The sequence below is a fragment of the Anomalospiza imberbis genome, chromosome 16 (genome assembly GCF_031753505.1).
Source record: "Anomalospiza imberbis isolate Cuckoo-Finch-1a 21T00152 chromosome 16, ASM3175350v1, whole genome shotgun sequence".
Lineage (NCBI taxonomy): Eukaryota > Metazoa > Chordata > Aves > Passeriformes > Viduidae > Anomalospiza > Anomalospiza imberbis.
Window position 1 is genome coordinate 13,396,006 of NC_089696.1, and position 16,631 is coordinate 13,412,636.

Here is a 16,631-nt window from a genome sequence, read left to right on the forward strand (position 1 = left end):
TGGCTTGTTCCTGCCTGCTCAGCTACCCCCAAAGGAGCACAGGGGGTGTCCTCGCTGCTCACTGAACTGCCTGGCCTGGTGCCAGTACTTGTGAGAAGTGATGGACAAAGCCCAGGGGTGCTGCTTCAACTTCAGGAGAACCAAACTACAAATCTCCTGCACCTTTGGCCCTATTGATGGCTGCAGAGATGCTCAGCTGAAAAAGGGACTCTGCTCCACATCCCTGACTGACAGAAGGAGGCTGTCACAGCACAGGCCAGCTTGCGAGCCAGCCTCCTGTAAACTGCAGTCACAGCAGAGTGGGATGCATGGGTGCTTTGCACTCAAACATTGCATACATCCTCATCCAAATCCTGCTCCAAGCAACAGCTCTAACTTGGGGAGAACAGTGGGGAACTGGGGAACTCAGCTCCAGGCCTGGCAGTGTGGCAACTTACCAGCTTTGGCCTTGACACTTGGCTTTCTCCCTCGCCCTTTGCCCTTTGACACCGGCTCCTCTGACGCCAGCGCAGCTCCCTCTTTTCCTTCTCCAGTGTCTTTGCTGGATTTACGGCTACGGCGCTTGGTGCTGGGCACCAGAAGGGCAGGGGAAGGCTCAGCACCTGGAACAGGTCAAAGAGATGTTCAAATGCAGTCAAATAACACATAAAACAGAGATGGGATATAGTGCAAGTATCCCAACCAAATCTGCAACAGGGACTGGGCCTTATTCCTTATGGGTGATATCCCACCCCAGCACTGTGTTCTGTAATTGATGGTGCAATCTTTGTGACTGAAAGTCTGTGAACTTGTCCCAAAATTTGAGGAAAGCACCCCGAAACTCCATATATGTCAGAGTGGCAATTGTCTTGCAAAAAAACTGAACAGCAAGACTCACACTGAATCTTGTAGTCAGGTGGGAGAAGCCGAATGTGAGACAGTGGGATGCGTCCCGTGTCCCCGTCATCAAACTCTACTGTGATGAGATCACCATCTTCCTCCAGATCCAGGGTTCCTGTGGGATGGGGGAGCGGAAGATGGGATTAGGAACAAACATCAGAGTACAAACCACTTGTAAAGGAAGTGGGGACATTGGGGATAGATAGGGATGCTGCACCTGCTGCACAGCATCCCACTTCACCTTTCCTAGGCTGTGCAGGGAGGGCACAGAAGGCTCAATGGAAAGTCCCTAAACCAGCCCACTCTGTGTGAAATTTCCCATCAACAGCACTGCTCCAGAACATAAAAGTCATTACAGTTTGACTTCCCACCTCTCTCCACTATTTCCCTTTATTCTTGTAGAAATTCACATTTCTCCTTTCACTGAAATATCTTTTTTTTTTTAACCTGCATTTTGTAACTACTCTCAGCCATCCTAAACAGCTGCTTTTCGCTTTCTCCAAGAGAAATAAGCTGTGTTCTCACCCTCTCTTCTTGCATCAGCATTACTGGTTCATACATCACAAGTAATTATTCCCTTTTACATATGTGGTATGACCAAGAGCCCAAAACACAAGACCAGCCATGAGAGAATTGTCCAGAGCCATTCAACAACTTTTTAATGGGATCAGACCGGAGAGTTTTGTGTCAGAGAAAAGTTGTGAGTGTCCAGGTGATTCAGAAACCTCCACAGCCTCAGAAATAATTGGTGCCTGGAATAAATTCTGACTTTCTGAAATGTATTAAATGTCCTTAATATATTTAAGTTCCTAAATTGCTCGAACCTCTTCCTGAACCTGCAGGACGTTACTAAATCTGCATCATTAATGAGAGGAGCACGACGTGGCGGACAGAACAGGCCAGGCTCTGACCTCCAGAACACTCACAGCAGAGATCAGGGCTTCCCCAGACAAGTCTGACATCCCTGAGGACACACAGGGCTGAGACATCCCAGGTTCACAGCACACAGCAGACAGGGTGGCCTTACCTCGGACAACTGTCCCCGGGTAGAGGCAGCGGTACTGCTGGCTCCAGTAGGCTGCAATCCTCGTGCCCTCGGGCAGGAACCGCACTGAAGGGGGTTTCACATCGATGATCTGCTCAGGGCAAGGGGAAGACAATTACTGACCACCCTGGCACCAGCACAGACCATCCCACCACACCTGGCATGGAGCAAAGCAGCTCTGGAGAAGGCAAGGGACAGCTTCCCTGCTGGGGAACGGCCTCCTGCGTGCTCACAGGAGGAAGGAAGGACCATCCCTGCTGGAATACAGGACTAGTGCCTGCTGCCAGCGGGGGAGCGAGCACACCAAGGGGAGTTCTGCCCACATTGACCATGAGGGCAGGACCAGGACGTCCCTGCAGCTGGAGGAGGAGAGAGTTTCCAGCTAGCCTCCCCCCACCCCAGAACAGGCCGTGGGCACTGAGGACAGGCAGCCTTTGGCCGCACATACCGCTTCCTGCAGGAGCTGCTCCAGGCAGTAAATGTGGGGACGGTTTCCCCTCTCGCCCTCCACCACCACCCGGTATCTGAAACACAAAGGCTGGGTCAGACACAGCACATGGGAGACACCACCCCCACCAGGTAACGCCTCCCTGTGATGGGAGAGGATGTGAGAGCACTTAATGAGAGATAATTGGATTTCCTTCAGTGCTGATAAACCAGAGTGAACTCTCCTTCCCTCCCTGCCAGACACTGTCAGTCTCTAGGCAGTCAGCTCTACACAACCCCCAAACTGATCAGTGCAGCAGCTATGTCCCCGTTTTCTGGCAGATCCCAGGTGGATACAGCAGCCCCCCAACTCACATGTCTGGTGAATGCACTGTCTTGACATGGCCAGCATAGAGCAGTTTGTCATCCATGGGGATGAGGACACGCAGGCCGTCCTTCAGCTCATCCTTGTCAATGATGCAGGAGCGGGGAGCTGTTGGAGCAAGATGGGGATCAGAGAGTACCACACATGGGAAAGGGACAGTGAAGGGAGAGGAAACTTCATATTCCCGGCATCACTGTCCCCTCTCTTGGTAACAGTAACATACCAGTAAATGAAAATAGGGCAACTCAGAGACTGGGCTTCAACTAGATGTCACAGTGAGCCATGCTGATCAGGCTTAGTTTTTATTGAATTGACTGAAAATGTGGTATCTCCACCCCAAAGACTCATGGCTTTGGATGAGGAATGCATGAAAGCAGCACAGCTGTCTTCTGCACAGCCCTGGGAAACCTGCCCAGCTCCCCTACCTATAAAATCCTGCCCTTACCTGGTGTGGGTGGCCTCTCAACCAGCATGCTCAGTGGGATGTTCTCATCCTCTGAGAAGCTGCTGTCTTGGTTGGGTTCAAAATCCTCCTCCGCTGCCATGCTCTCCATGAGCTTGCTGACAGCTCCTCCTTTCCCTCGGTTCTGCAGGACAGCAAGCAGCACATCAGCTGGATCGCGACAGGAAACAGTCTGATCCCATCTCACCTCCCTCCAGCAAAAAACAACCTGAGGATATCAGGACAAACCTGTCTCCATCCTCAGGAATGTTCATCTCACAAACAGTTAAGTGGGTGTACCCAGACTTTTTGCTGCCTTTACCCCCCAAGCATCATCAACAGCTGACTAAAAGCTATTCCCCACATGCTCTCTCTTGGAGATTGGGAGATGCTGTGGAGCTGCAGTTTTGCTCTGCATTCACCACAGTGTTCCTGAGCCTCTGCCTTCACTGAACAGGCACCAAACTCTGTTCCTATTTCTTCTCCAGTCTCTATATGTTCCTTGCTGTTACATGCAGACCATAAGCATCACATAGAAATCACGTGAGAAGACAGCAATGTGTGTTATGAGAAGCAGTGGAGCAGGAACCAGCTATGACCCAGTGCTGAGCAAGGCTACTCCATCACCATCTCCTCGGTCCTTGCTGTCCATGCAAGCTTTCCTTCCACCCCGTGGCAGCCTTAGTGAAAATCCTGCCTGCTCACTAATTTGGGGGATGAAGGCAAATGAACAGCTGATGGTAGCAGCAGGTACTATCAGAGAGTCTTCTTTGGATTTTAGGCTTTTCAAACCAGCCCTTTGCCTGTAACACACCCAGCAAAACCTGCACCTCCATTTTCCCTCCCTCACACTACAACAGTCCAGGTGTTCTGCCAGCCACCCTCCAGTCCAGCCAGACTAGAACCAGCCCCTCACCTCTTTTTTCACCTCCTTGGCTTTCACCTTAGCTTTGCTCTTCTTGGTGGAGCCCAGGGCACTTGCAAGACTGACCCGAACATCAGAGGGGGAGCTGGGGATGCCAGGAGGAGACATGGATGAGGAGGAGGAACAGCAGGGCGTTTCTTTACCCTTCTTCCGCTGCTAAAAATAAAAACAAAACACTTCCATCAGTAACGAGAAGATTGGTAAAGATCTGGGTCCAAGGAAAGGGAAAAGGTGGAGCAAGGCAGGCTATGCACAGGTAGGATTATGTTCAGCCAGCAGTTAGTTCACTGCCCACATCACATCCTACATCTCTGCTTTCTGGATTCACACATTTTGGGAAGAGCTTTTCATTACACTGGAGAGCAACTCCTGCCCATCAAATCTTCCTCCAAAGAGCTCCAAGAAGTTCCCAGTTGGCCTCATGTCACAAGTAACTTGTCTAACTCTCCCCATCAGTGCTCTTCCATAACACTGCCATGAACTGAACTGGAGCCAGAGGGAGCCAAGCATTCAGCTTAGATGAAAAGCCAGTAACCCAGAGACCACTGTCACCCCCAGGCAGGGACAGATGTCAGAAGTCACCATGTAAAAGGGGAACAGCCTTAAAGGCCAGTCTGGGTGCCACAAGTCATCAAGAGGACAACCTCTTGCACAGACTGGGAGAGTGATTTCACAGGATCTGTTTTAATGCAGGATCATCAACTCTGGCCACCCAAACAGAATGGATTTGGGACATGGAGGGTGACAGAAGTAACCAGTCCCATTCAAACACGGCTTTTAGCCCATGCAAGTCAGATCCAAGTCTGACAGAGCCTCTGGGTGTACATGGGGCTGACAGGGGTGACAAGGAACAGCCGAACAACTGCTGAGACAGGACTCGACTCTCCTCTGCCTTAGTGGAATTAATCGTCCTCCCTTCCCCCTCAGCTCCCAAACGTCCCAACACCAATCTGCCCAGCACGTTCCTCACCTTGCTTAGCTCCTTCCTCTCCTTCCCCTTGCTGCCCTCTTTTCTGGGGCTCATGGGGGCTCCCTTGCCACAGCGCCCAGGTTTGGAGACAGGGGTGGAGCTGGCAGGCGCCGTGGATGTCAGCATGGCCGAGGACGTGGTGGCGTCGTGGAGGAAGATCCGCTCGCTGCGGCGCCGGTTCCACAGGTCATCATCGCTGGCCTCCAGCCCAAACTCAAAGCTCAAGTCCTTAGGGGATTTAAATTTCTTCAGCTTGCGGCCTTTCTCAGAGCCCAGCTTGGCCTTGTCAGCACTCCCAGATCCGGAGTCAAGGCTGCTGGGAGCCTGGCTTGGCGGGATGCTGCTGGGCTCCAGCGGCCCCTTCTTCCCACGCAGCAGCCCTGAAGGAGATTTCTTCCTGATCTTGATCTCACTCTCCGAGTCAGTGTACTCGAACTCTGTCCCTAGGTGCAAAGGATTTAACCATCAGTCAAAGCCCTGGCTGAGCCAAGCGAGGATACATCCTGCTGGAAACTTCTGGGCTCCACGGAAGATGCTGTGCCTGTTCAATAGAGCTCTTGCTTGTTCCCTTTTCCAATCCCCACATCCCTCCATTTCTGACCCATAAACCACTGTGGAAATTCCCTGGAAGTAAGCCTGCCCTGCTTCAAACCAGAGTCCAACAATTCAGGCAGTGTGGTTCAGTGTGATCCCTGCCTCCATTTTCTCCCTTCTCCCACAAGCAAAACCCTGCAGGGAAGCTCTGAAAAGATACTTTAACGTGCCCCTCCTCAAAAAGGAGCTGCTCAGCTGAAACCAAGCTTAAACCCCACAAGCTGATCCCTCCTTCTCTCCTGGTGGGAGCCCTCTCCAGTTTCACCTTTGTTTCAGGAGAACAATGTCTTTTAACGAATGGAATAAACCCAAATTTCAAGCTCATTTTTTTCCCATTGGCTAACAGACACCACAGATCTTTTAACTGGCTCAATGAGTCACCTTAAGTCAAGAGAAGTAAAGGATCTTTTGTCTGTGGCAAATGGAATTCCCCTCACACTGGCCTCTGCTCAGCACCATGAGCACAGCAGTACCCAGAGGCCTGAAATACTGTAACAATGCCAAGATGTTCCCCACCTTCACTGTGTTCCCCTGAACCTGATAAAGGAAAGCAAGATCATGTTTCCAGGGGCAGAAGAGAAACTGAGGCAGCACCAACACACCCAGCAACATGGGCAGGAGGTAGGCAAACAACTTTCACATGGGACAATGAAAATGTACATGGCACAAGCAAGGAAAGCATCTTCTCTTGGTCCTTCTCTCAAATATACTCACTTTCCTGGGTAAGGAAAGTCTGCAGGAAACTGCTCTCATCTTCTACCCAATCGTCTTCCCCTGAGACAGCCCCAGCACGGAGAGAAAAAGAGCCAGCGTGTCAAAGACAAAGCTGGCAAAGCTCAAAATGAAAAACCCATTGGAAATTAAAACACTCCTCCTCTCTAAGTACTGCACGAGGTAATTTCTAGATGCTTCCAGTTTCAAGGAGGGCAGATTACAAGACAATAAATTCTTAGCAGAGGCTGTTGGAACAAGTTGGCAAAAGCCTAATATAGCATGGAAACAGTGCTAAAACAAGCCAGGCTCCTGAGGAGACATCATTTTCCATTCTGAAGCATGCTATAAATTCCATTATCACTTAATAAATATTAATAGAGAATTTATAAATGGAACCCATATAGATCTGTCTGACCAGAAACAATGTCACCAATGGGCACTTGTGCAGCAGGGCATGGGGAGGAGAAGAAATTAAACTCCCAACACATTGAAAGTGAGACAGAGGCAGGGCAGAAACCCAGATTCTGGCACTGCAAACACATGAGCAGAGGAAGGAATGTTTGTTTCAAGTCTTTCTGGCTGGCTTCTATAAGGAAGTTGATGGGATGGGCTGATGGAAAGAGCTTTTCTTCTGCTTGGGTTTCTGTGCTTCCCTTGGGTACCCAAGATCAGCTGCATTTAGCACGTGCTTCCTTCCCTAAAATTTCACTGCACTTCACTGCCTTCTGCACTCTGTCCAAGGGGATGCAGCATCCCACTGCTTGTCTTTGCAGCATGTCTTGTTGAGAATTTGCCAAGTAGAAAAAGAGGAAACTTTGACAAAGCCACAGCTGTCCCTAGGGAAGCCGTGGCTGCAGCCGCTAACCTGCCATGTCCGTGACTGGCTTTTGTTTCCCTATCAGCCACTTTCTCCACCTTCAGCATCAGGACCAAGCTGCCAAAGCAAAGAAAGGGCAGCTCAGTGTCTGGGTACACAACATGCTCTCTTGCAGCAGAGCTGGGACCTCCCGAACCTTCCACCTTGCCCGCACAGCACCACCCCACACCAGGGATCTCACCCATCAGGCTCTGCCGCTCCTCCTTCTTCTTCGCCTTCTGCTTGGCCTCCAGCTGGATGATGGAAAGCGGAGGGGGAACGATGGGGCTGGGCATCGCGCTGGCAGCAAACCTGGCCAGAAGGCCCAGGCCACTCTCATCCAGGGCAGGTGACGACAGCCTGTCTGTGCCATCCGTGCCATAGTCCTCTGCTTCCTCCTCTTCCTCGTCGTCATCGTCGTCCTCCTCCTCCGAGCTGGAATCTGGCACGCAGAAAACAGGGAGCCCGTTACAAATCTCACGGAGTTGTGCGTCAGCCACATTCCCAACCTGAACCGCAACTCCCCTGCTGCTCTGTGCCCACCGAAGCGGCACTGAGACACCCAGGACTGGGCCACAAGACGCTGGCCATGGGCACACACGTGTCCTTGCAGCCATAGAGCCAGTGTCACCCTGCCTGCCACCACCCTGGAAGGACACAGCAATACAGGGTACGGCAAAGACGACCCACTCAGGGCAAGGGAGGGAAGAGCAGGGTGTTGGCAGATTTGAAAAGGATGCCAGGCACCCCTTCCCTACAGCTTTCAGGAGGAATTAAAAGCTTAATTCCTTTGAAAATCCCGACCTGGGAGCTGTGGGATTCCCCTCCCGCCCACCAACACTTCCTCCATAACAAAATCCATTAGTGTAATCAGAACCAGAGATCAGCATGGAAGGGGAATACCAGAGAGCAGCCTGTGCCTTGGCAGGAGGCAAGGGGAACACAGGGAGGAGAAGGGGCAGGAAGCAAAAATGCAAAGAGGGGGGGAGAAATAATAATTCGAAAGCAATGGATTTGGAATGCAGAAGGGAGGAAAGTGTAGGCAGTGTTGGAGACAAGGAGCAGTGTTTGAACCCTCTGCCTCAGAACTCTCTCCATGCCTTTCATTTCCCTCTCTACAGCTCAGGATAGGGAAGCCCCGGCTCAGCGCAGGCAGGAAGAGCTGCCCACAGCCAAAATCTAATTCTGGCAAAGAAATCAGCCTCGCTCCCTGCCTCAGCTGACACCTGCAGAGCAGTGGGCTGAGGGTTTCCTCTAGGGTGTGTACACAGCAGGTATTTTGGGGTAGATGCTCCGAGAGTGGCACCTCTCCCTCCCTACAGCGCTTCCCAAGAGTCTGTCAGCAGCTCAGAGGCAATTAATTTTAACAGCATCTCATCCAGTGAGTGCTGGTGAGCAAGCCACTTCACAAATGCACATATACCACACACACACACACTTATACACACACATATAGGAGCACACAGATCTATAAAAACATATACATTTAGCTACAAAACGTGGATCTGGAAAAGATATTTCATTTCTCTTGAAATTGAGAGCTTAAGTAGGATCATTGAGGCTGCTGGAAAATTTCCACCACTAGCAGGAGCCCTGTTCTGAGCCCACTCCCCAGCTCCTACCAGCCACTATCCTTGTGTTTGAAATCCAGCCAAATGAGAAACCAGATCCCTTCAAAATGAGCTGGAATGAACATGAAAATCCTTGTCTTTTCACATATGCCCTCAGGAATAGACAAAAACGTCCTCAACACTTGGTTGCTCAGAAAAAAAAATACAATAACACAAGTGTTATTTTCCCATGATATTAGAAAGAACAGGAATATCAGAAAACAATGTTCTCATCCTTGTATTTTATCAACTGAGGTAAGTGGCAGCTTTGTCTTTTTTTTTAACATGGATGGCTTATCTCTGTAGCATGTATCTGATAGTCAGAGAATGCTAATTTTTAACTGCATAAAAATTCCTTCCCCATTTCAGTTCCTCAGACTCATTCCTTGTGATATAAAAATGCTACTAAAACTACAGTCCTGCAGTCAATACCAAGAAATCCACAACCCTGGTCACTCCTTGCATAAAAACCACATAAAAAAAAATCCACAGCAAATTGGGATCAGATTCCTTCCCCTACCAGAAAACAGGTCACAACTGCTGTTTTTACATCGCATTTTGCCAAAAGAGAAAACAAATCCAGATGAACTTTATTCTGAGACATGAAAACCACCTGCCTGAAAAGCAGCAAAACCTTGCCTGAGTTCAGTGACACCCTGTGGGATAGTGAGACCTTCTCCATCCACCCACCTAGCTCTGAAATTCAGCAATTTCCAGCAAAAACAGGGGAAGAAAATAAAAAAATCAACCTGTACAGCCCCTCATGCCAGACCTGAGAGCCAGCTGAGCAGCGAGTGACTCAGTAAGCAGCTGGGGAGGAAAACGGGGAGGGGAAAAAGGGGAAAGTTTGCAGGAAAATCCATGAGCAGTCCAGCCCCACTGGCTCAGCCACATGGACCGCCCAGCAGCACCACTCCTTCAGCACTTACACGCTGCATGTGCAGGGGCAAAAGGGTGCCCAGCAGCTCCAGTATTTCAGAGGCACTCGGGCAAAACAGATTTAAAAGCCAGGATGGCAGTGGCTGTTCCTCAGGCTACAGAAAATACACAACACAATGAGGTGCCTGTGGTTATTCCAACCTCCTGCTCATACACCGTGTCACACTACGGAAAGACAACTGAAGACAGTCCCTTGTCAGCATTTTTACCACAACACTTATATTTTTATCTGCAGGAGATACAATTTCCAGCCTGAAAATAACCCCATTTTAACACATTCACAGCACAGATCTATCCTCCTCCACCTCTCATGGCGAGGATAGATCTTGCTAACCCCACTCCACATGCACAACACAATCCCTGCTCCTCTTCTTTCTGATTTTCCAAGGGACAGAAAGTAACAAATGAAGCAAAAAGAAGACATTTGGGGCTCTGCTCCAAGCCCACATGCTTCTAAAGTAAGTCCCCAAACTTCTGGCCATGGTGGCAAATAAGCTGCTGATGCTCTCTGTCCATCTGTACGGCTCCTTGGAGAGACTGGTGCCTGTATTTAATGGGAAGCAGAAATTGTATCCCTACTGTACCAAAACTATGTGTGGGTTTAAAATTAACTATGCACAGATGCCTTTACACAACTGAAGCCTCAAATTTTTTTTTGTCCTGAAAAGTTGATTTTTAGCTAGCAAGGAGGAAAAAGACTTTTTTTTTTAATCTTTTTTTTTCCTTCAATGGTAATTCTGTTAACACTGAGAGAGGGGAAAGGAAAAAATGCTCGAAGTTAAAAATATCTTTTCTAATTGACATTTTTAAGGGCATCTATATGTGTGTATATACCCACACACACAACCACACGTGTACATACACAACTCCACAGCCAAAACAAACAATACATTCATATTTAAATGCAACTGATGCCATAAATGGGAGCCAAAGATTAGTTTAATTTTTACCTGCACTGAATGAAAACCCAAACCCAGTTAAGAATACTAAGTTTTCTCATTGCTTTTAACAGCTAAGCTTCCGTGGTATTTTACTGTAGGAGAGCAGTAAATGAAGATTTGTTAATGATGAACAGAAATTGAGTATGCAATTTGGTTTTTAGAGACTGATGTGTGTAACAAGACGGGTTGAGGGGGGTGTGAAGAGGAAAGGCTGGGGAAGGGAGGGAGTAAAAACACACACTTAAAACAGTCATTTCACATTGTAAAAATAAATAGCATGATTTTCTCATAACACCAAGCAGGTCTACAGCATACAAAGCAGGCTAAGTACAGGCAGACTTTAGACAGCTACTGGGTCATTAACATCTGATTTCTGCAATCTGTCCAAATTCTGGAGGTTACTTATTTTTGAGCATCCAATTTAAGACTGTACCTTTATTTTTTCCAGATAAGCCAATTCTCATCATTGGAAGATTCTTCCCCTCCACATGTGCTGTGCTGTTGACTCCAGAAGTGCTTATGAAAATTTAAAAAATATTACAACTATCACATGGGGATGTGTAGGGAATTGGTTACTCATCACTGCTTTTTTTTATTTTTTTTAATTGGGGTAAAATCATCCTCCAAGTCAGGAAACAGAGAACAGAGAAGAAGGCATTAAATTCTTAATGAAAACAGAATATGGAGGAGAAGGACTTATGGGTCTTTGGTTTCAGAAAGCTCAAGGAATTACCTATCCTGATGGGCTTTAGCCCACATTAGCAGTTTCCCCTCCAAGGTCACTTGATTAAAAACCACAAGCTTTGCCTCTTATCAGAATGGCAATGTGATGTTTGGTCTGTAAGAAAGCAGTGTCGTCCCCCCCCCCAGTCGATGTCTAACCAGATGACAGAAAACAGGTCTTCCTGCAGCTAATCCCACCTTTGACACAGATACTGTAGGGCCAGGCAATATCCCTGACATGGGGACATTTCAGCACCATGGTCCAGAAACCTTTAAGGTTTGCATCTTGGACTCATCTGCAAATCCTTGCCCTGGCTGGGCTAAGGGGTTGTCCAAAAGTAGTTCTGCAAGCAGCAAAGCATTTCTGGAGTCCTCAGACACACACGTGCAAACCTTCCATGTGAGACTCTTCATGGACAGAGGAAAGCTGAAAGCGGACAGCAATCATTTTCAAAATTAAAATAACCAAGAGAATGCAAAGAGCTACGTGTCATTATTCATGGAGGCAACATCGAAACGTCTGAGGCTGACAGATGACATAAAGAAAAGTTATTTTGCCTACCTACATAACAATGGTCAAGGTTCAGGCTCATGGCTAGTGACCCTCGCTGAGAAGTGTCTGCCCTACAACCAGCCAACCACTTTGCTTCTTTAGTGCAGCGTGAGAGCAAATGCAAGAGACCGACACAGACATTCAAAGCATCATGGATAGGGGCAGGGGTGAAAGGGTTGGTCAAGCAGCTGCAAGGAGAAAGCGAGCACTTCTAGAAAAGCTGAGGTTATTAATCGGTTTAGTATTCAGGGAAAGCCATCAGAAACCCTATTACCCAAATATCCCTTCAAGAAATGCTTCTGACAAAAAAAAAAAAAAAAAAAAAAATTCATTTGCAGGAAAAAACCCCGAATTGTAACCAATAATCCCTTCCCGCCTCCCTCTCCGTACCCACCTCCCACCCCAGGGGGTTTTGCATCTTTGGTTTCCCCACCATTAAATGACACCCCAATGGGATTTACAATGCATTTCCCCATTTGTTCCAGATTCCCCAACCTCCTCCCATACCTCCTCCCCTCCCCAGATTTTATCCCATAAAACTGGGATTTTTTGTTTATTTCTTCTAATAAAGCAGACAGGTTACTTGAAAAATAGACAAAGGGACAAGTTACCTCTCTGCTTACCTGGAGCAAAACCAAAAAGCAAACCCAAAACCCCCCTCAAGAACTTGGCACCTAAAAGGGATTGATATCCTCAAAATTTCCAACAGCAGCAAAACAAACAAAGAAAAGATGCAGGAAGGAACAAGGAAGGGAAGAATGGAAGTTAACACAGACTCTTCATGGAAATGTGGCAATCTCAGCCTTACATAAAATTCCCACTGTCCACACAACTTTTTGGGCTCTCTAAAGAACAATTTTTCTTTTTTTTTCTTTTTTTTTTTTTTGATACATGTATTTCTTTTTTCGGTTTTCTTTGAAATGCATTGGTGGGTCCAGCCCAGAGCCACATCAAAACGAATCAACATTCTGTATCTTTCTGCTGTGTTTGATAATTTTCTTTTCTTTTCTTTTTTTTTAAGCTTTTAGTATCTTTCTTTGGAGGTTGGGTTTGGAGGGAAGAAAAAACCAAACAGGTGCACGGGTGAAATTAACATCAAAAAACTCAGAAAAAAAAACCAAAAAACAAACAAACAAAAAAAAACCAAAGCCAAACTCTCCATCTCCAGCCCTGTTTTTCAATTAACAACCCTGAGCAGTGTAAAACACTAAAAGGCTTTTGCTGGGCTACATCCAGCTCTGCCATGTAACTTAGATAACAACTGGGGATGCTCTTGCTTTGCATTCAGCCCAGCCGAGCTCGTTTCTTTCGGGAGCTGAGGGCTCATTAAAATGACCTTTCCCCATGATTATTATTTAATGAGTGCGCTCTAAAACAGAAACCCCTTGTGTCTCTGGAGGAAAAGTCTCAAGTAATCTCTTTTCCCACTGAAGTACTAATGACAGGCTGACAAAAAAAAAAAAAAGCTGCAAGAAAAAAATTGGGGTGAGGGTGAGGGAGAGAAACTGGAGAGTCAAATTTAATGCAGTAATTGCCACATCCTTGAGCACTGTGGGTAACGTCTGGGCATCTGAAAAAAAAAAACCTACCACCCAAACAGAGACACAAAAACTTGATATTTACATTTTAAAAATTTTAAAAAGAAAAATTTCTGGCTGTTAAATACGCCCTGCACCCTCCTGCAGCAGCAACAAGGAGTCAGTGCCTCCATGTTTTATGTGCCTGCCTGGAGAGAGTCTATCAGCAAACAAACTACAATAAAACTAAAAATGGGTGAACAAAAAAAAATTAACTTAAAGGGGCTGGGGGAAAGGGGGAAGCCTAGGCTTTATCTGGACAAAGGCAGCAGGGATATTTGAATAATAGAGAGTACCCCAGACTAGGTTAATTCCAGTTCTACTGATGGGGAGTGGGAGCAGGAGGGGGATGCAGAGCAGGATGGAGTGAAGCAGCAACCTAATCTCCTGATAAGAGACACAGCAAGAGAGACAAGGTACACAGGTTTAGTTAAAAATGAACTCGGTATGTTTAATAAAGCTTGGTAAACCAAATCGCAGTACAAACATCAAGTCACACGGCCACACAACAGTACCCCGGTAATAAAAAAAAAAAGAAAAAAAAAAAGAAAAAAAAGGGGGAGGAAAAAAAAAGGGAGGAATAAAAGAAAAAGGAGAAAAGCAAGAAAAAAAAAGGGGGTTAAGAAGCAGGAGGGGGAAAAAGAAAAAGGTGGGGAAAATAATAAAGGAGGGGAAAAGGGGGGAAAAGGAGGAAAGTAATTTAAAAAGCTCCTTTCAAACTTTGACAAGGCTCATGCCAAAATAAAATAATAATAATTAAAATAATAATAATAATAGTAATAATAATAATACAATGGTGGTGGTGGTAGGAAGGAAGGAAGTGAGGTTAAAACTGAAGGGAGGAAGGGAACAGGAAAGCAGGGAGAGGCGGACACTAAAACCCAGTCGATATAAAAGCTCTAAAAGAGCCAGCCAGTAAAAATATCACAACGATACAGATACAAAAAGGATAAAAAATAACCGTTGGGGTGATAAAGCAGGCTACGCTGCCAAGGACAAAGATGGCCGCCCTGGCTCCGACCATCAAAATGGCTGACCCTGGCCCGCCAGGCCCCTCGCCCCCGCCCCGCTCCCACACGGCCGCGGCACGGGGTGCGCTTGGGGGTGCGTTTGCTATAAATTAATAACCTTGATCGAACGAGTCCTCCGAGGAGTCGCTGAAGGAAGATCCCGCCTCGGCCTCCCTCAGCAGCAGGCAGAAGGGCTGCTTCCGCCCCGCCGCCGCCGCCTTCGGCCTCAGCGGCCGCCCGGCCACCACCGCACTGCGCGGGGCCGCCCTGGGGCCGCCGGCCGCCCGGCCGCCCTTCCTGGCCGTCGAGCTGTACAGGCTAGGCGGCCGTGGCTTGGCAGCGGACGGGGGCTGCGCTGGCCACTCGTCCCTCAGGGATCCCTCCTCCTCCTCCTCCGAGTCCGTATCTGTGGTGAAAGCGGGTGAGAAGAGCGTTACATCACTGAATGGGGGTTTGGGGATTTTGGTGCCACCACTGTCCACCCCTGCCCAGGTGCTCCATCATAAGCCTTGAGCTCAACAAACACAGAAATACACATTTCCTGCTTTCCATCACAAATGGACACTCTCCATCTCCTTGTCCTCCCTTAAGATCCTAGGAGGGTTTTTAGCTTGGCGGCAGAAAAATGAAGCAAACATTTCCACTATGAAAATGTCCACTGAAGGCACAGCACTGTCAACAACTGGACCATCACCCTGAATTTGTCTTGGCTATGGTGATATTCAACACTCTTGACCCGAATCTCCTTTTTTACATGAACCAGCCCTCGCAGAGGGTTTTCAACACGTGTGGCTGGAGCAAGCCCAGCTGCCAAGAAGGCAGGATGTCTAACTCCAAATGTCTGGCTCCAAGCACGCTGCCCCGGATGCTCCACAACATACGCCACAAAGGAGCAGGGACCAAGCCGCTCCTTGGTCTGTGAAGCATGGCTTTACAAAGCTGCTAATCCTTGTGGGTGGAGAGAAGTTATCCAGCCATCCCCTCTAGCATCTGATGAGAGGGAAAAAAAGCATATGGTACCCCTGGATGCAACAGAAGTGGGTGTAAATTGTCACCTCCCCGTTTGTGGACATGCCCTCAGATCCACAGCATTACAGACATTGTGGCATCACTCCCCAACTCCACTGCAGTGGGTTGTGGAGAGGAAGACATGACGAATGGCAAGTTTAGAAAGCTCAAAGCCCAAATACGCAAATTATTTTGGACACCTGACTTTTCTTAAAATTTGTTGGAGTAAGATGCTCAGTTCGCCCTTTGGATCTATGCCCAAAGTTTTCAGGACTCCAGGAAAAAAATCCTGAGGTCAGGAAGCAGAAGGACTTGGCGCCAGTCCCGCTTCTGCTTCTCCACATGAGCGGCCCAGCAATCATAGGACGTGCTGCCATATGCTCGACCTGCCTCCCCAAATTCACCATGCCTGAGTGACCAAATGACAGGCCGAGGCCCTTCCCTTGAACCTGCACACAGCTGAAAAACCAAAGCTGAGATGTTTCCTCCGTCGCAACAATCCTGAGCTGAGACCTGAGTGACAAAGGGCAACATTCCTACACCAGGAGACTCACTGGACAGTGGTCAGATAGAAGCTCTCTTAGTTCTGGAAGGGAGTTTTTGCTCATGAAACCACAGTGCCAAGTGTGAAGGCACTGTAAAAGCTCCCTCTGCCATGAGCCAACAGCCCATCCTTTCTATTCCCATTAGCTCCAGAGCCCACAGTTCAGGAGACACGTGTCTGTTCTTGAAGAACAGAACTGCTGGGTAGTATGTAGAGCACAATAAGCCAAAGCCTGTGTTCAAGTCCAGTGAACACAATGAACCCTATTTTGCCATATAAATGGCTGATTTCATGCCAAACATTTGTTCCATTGGAGAGTCACTAGCTCATCTTCCCCATTAGCAAAATTTCTAAACTAGTGTTGCACCAAGAGATGTATTTGTTATGCACACAAACACCCCATAAAGGTTTTAACATGGCTTTAAATAGCTGCAAGCAAAGGGAAAGATGTGTGTGCAAGTGAGCTGAGACCATTACACAACGGTCTCAG

At 47.9% G+C, this 16,631-nt stretch overlaps 1 protein-coding gene across 5 annotated transcripts in view; it reads right to left on the minus strand.

The window, feature by feature from the left end:
- The window catches only part of TNRC18 (trinucleotide repeat containing 18), a 56,497-nt gene that overhangs the window by 5,376 nt on the left and 34,490 nt on the right, over positions 1 to 16,631 (minus strand). For 4 of the 5 annotated variants that reach the window (XM_068207145.1, XM_068207147.1, XM_068207148.1 and 1 more), the window contains 10 exons: positions 14,708 to 14,995; positions 7,439 to 7,678; positions 5,073 to 5,515; positions 4,094 to 4,258; positions 3,181 to 3,322; positions 2,726 to 2,843; positions 2,373 to 2,448; positions 1,907 to 2,015; positions 878 to 994; positions 438 to 602 (listed from right to left, as the gene is read on the minus strand). In XM_068207145.1, coding sequence (XP_068063246.1) covers positions 438 to 602; positions 878 to 994; positions 1,907 to 2,015; positions 2,373 to 2,448; positions 2,726 to 2,843; positions 3,181 to 3,322; positions 4,094 to 4,258; positions 5,073 to 5,515; positions 7,439 to 7,678; positions 14,708 to 14,995 — 1,863 coding nt within the window. The remainder of the gene's footprint in view (positions 1 to 437; positions 603 to 877; positions 995 to 1,906; positions 2,016 to 2,372; positions 2,449 to 2,725; positions 2,844 to 3,180; positions 3,323 to 4,093; positions 4,259 to 5,072; positions 5,516 to 7,438; positions 7,679 to 14,707; positions 14,996 to 16,631) is intronic. The other variant, XM_068207146.1, reaches the window with a different exon arrangement.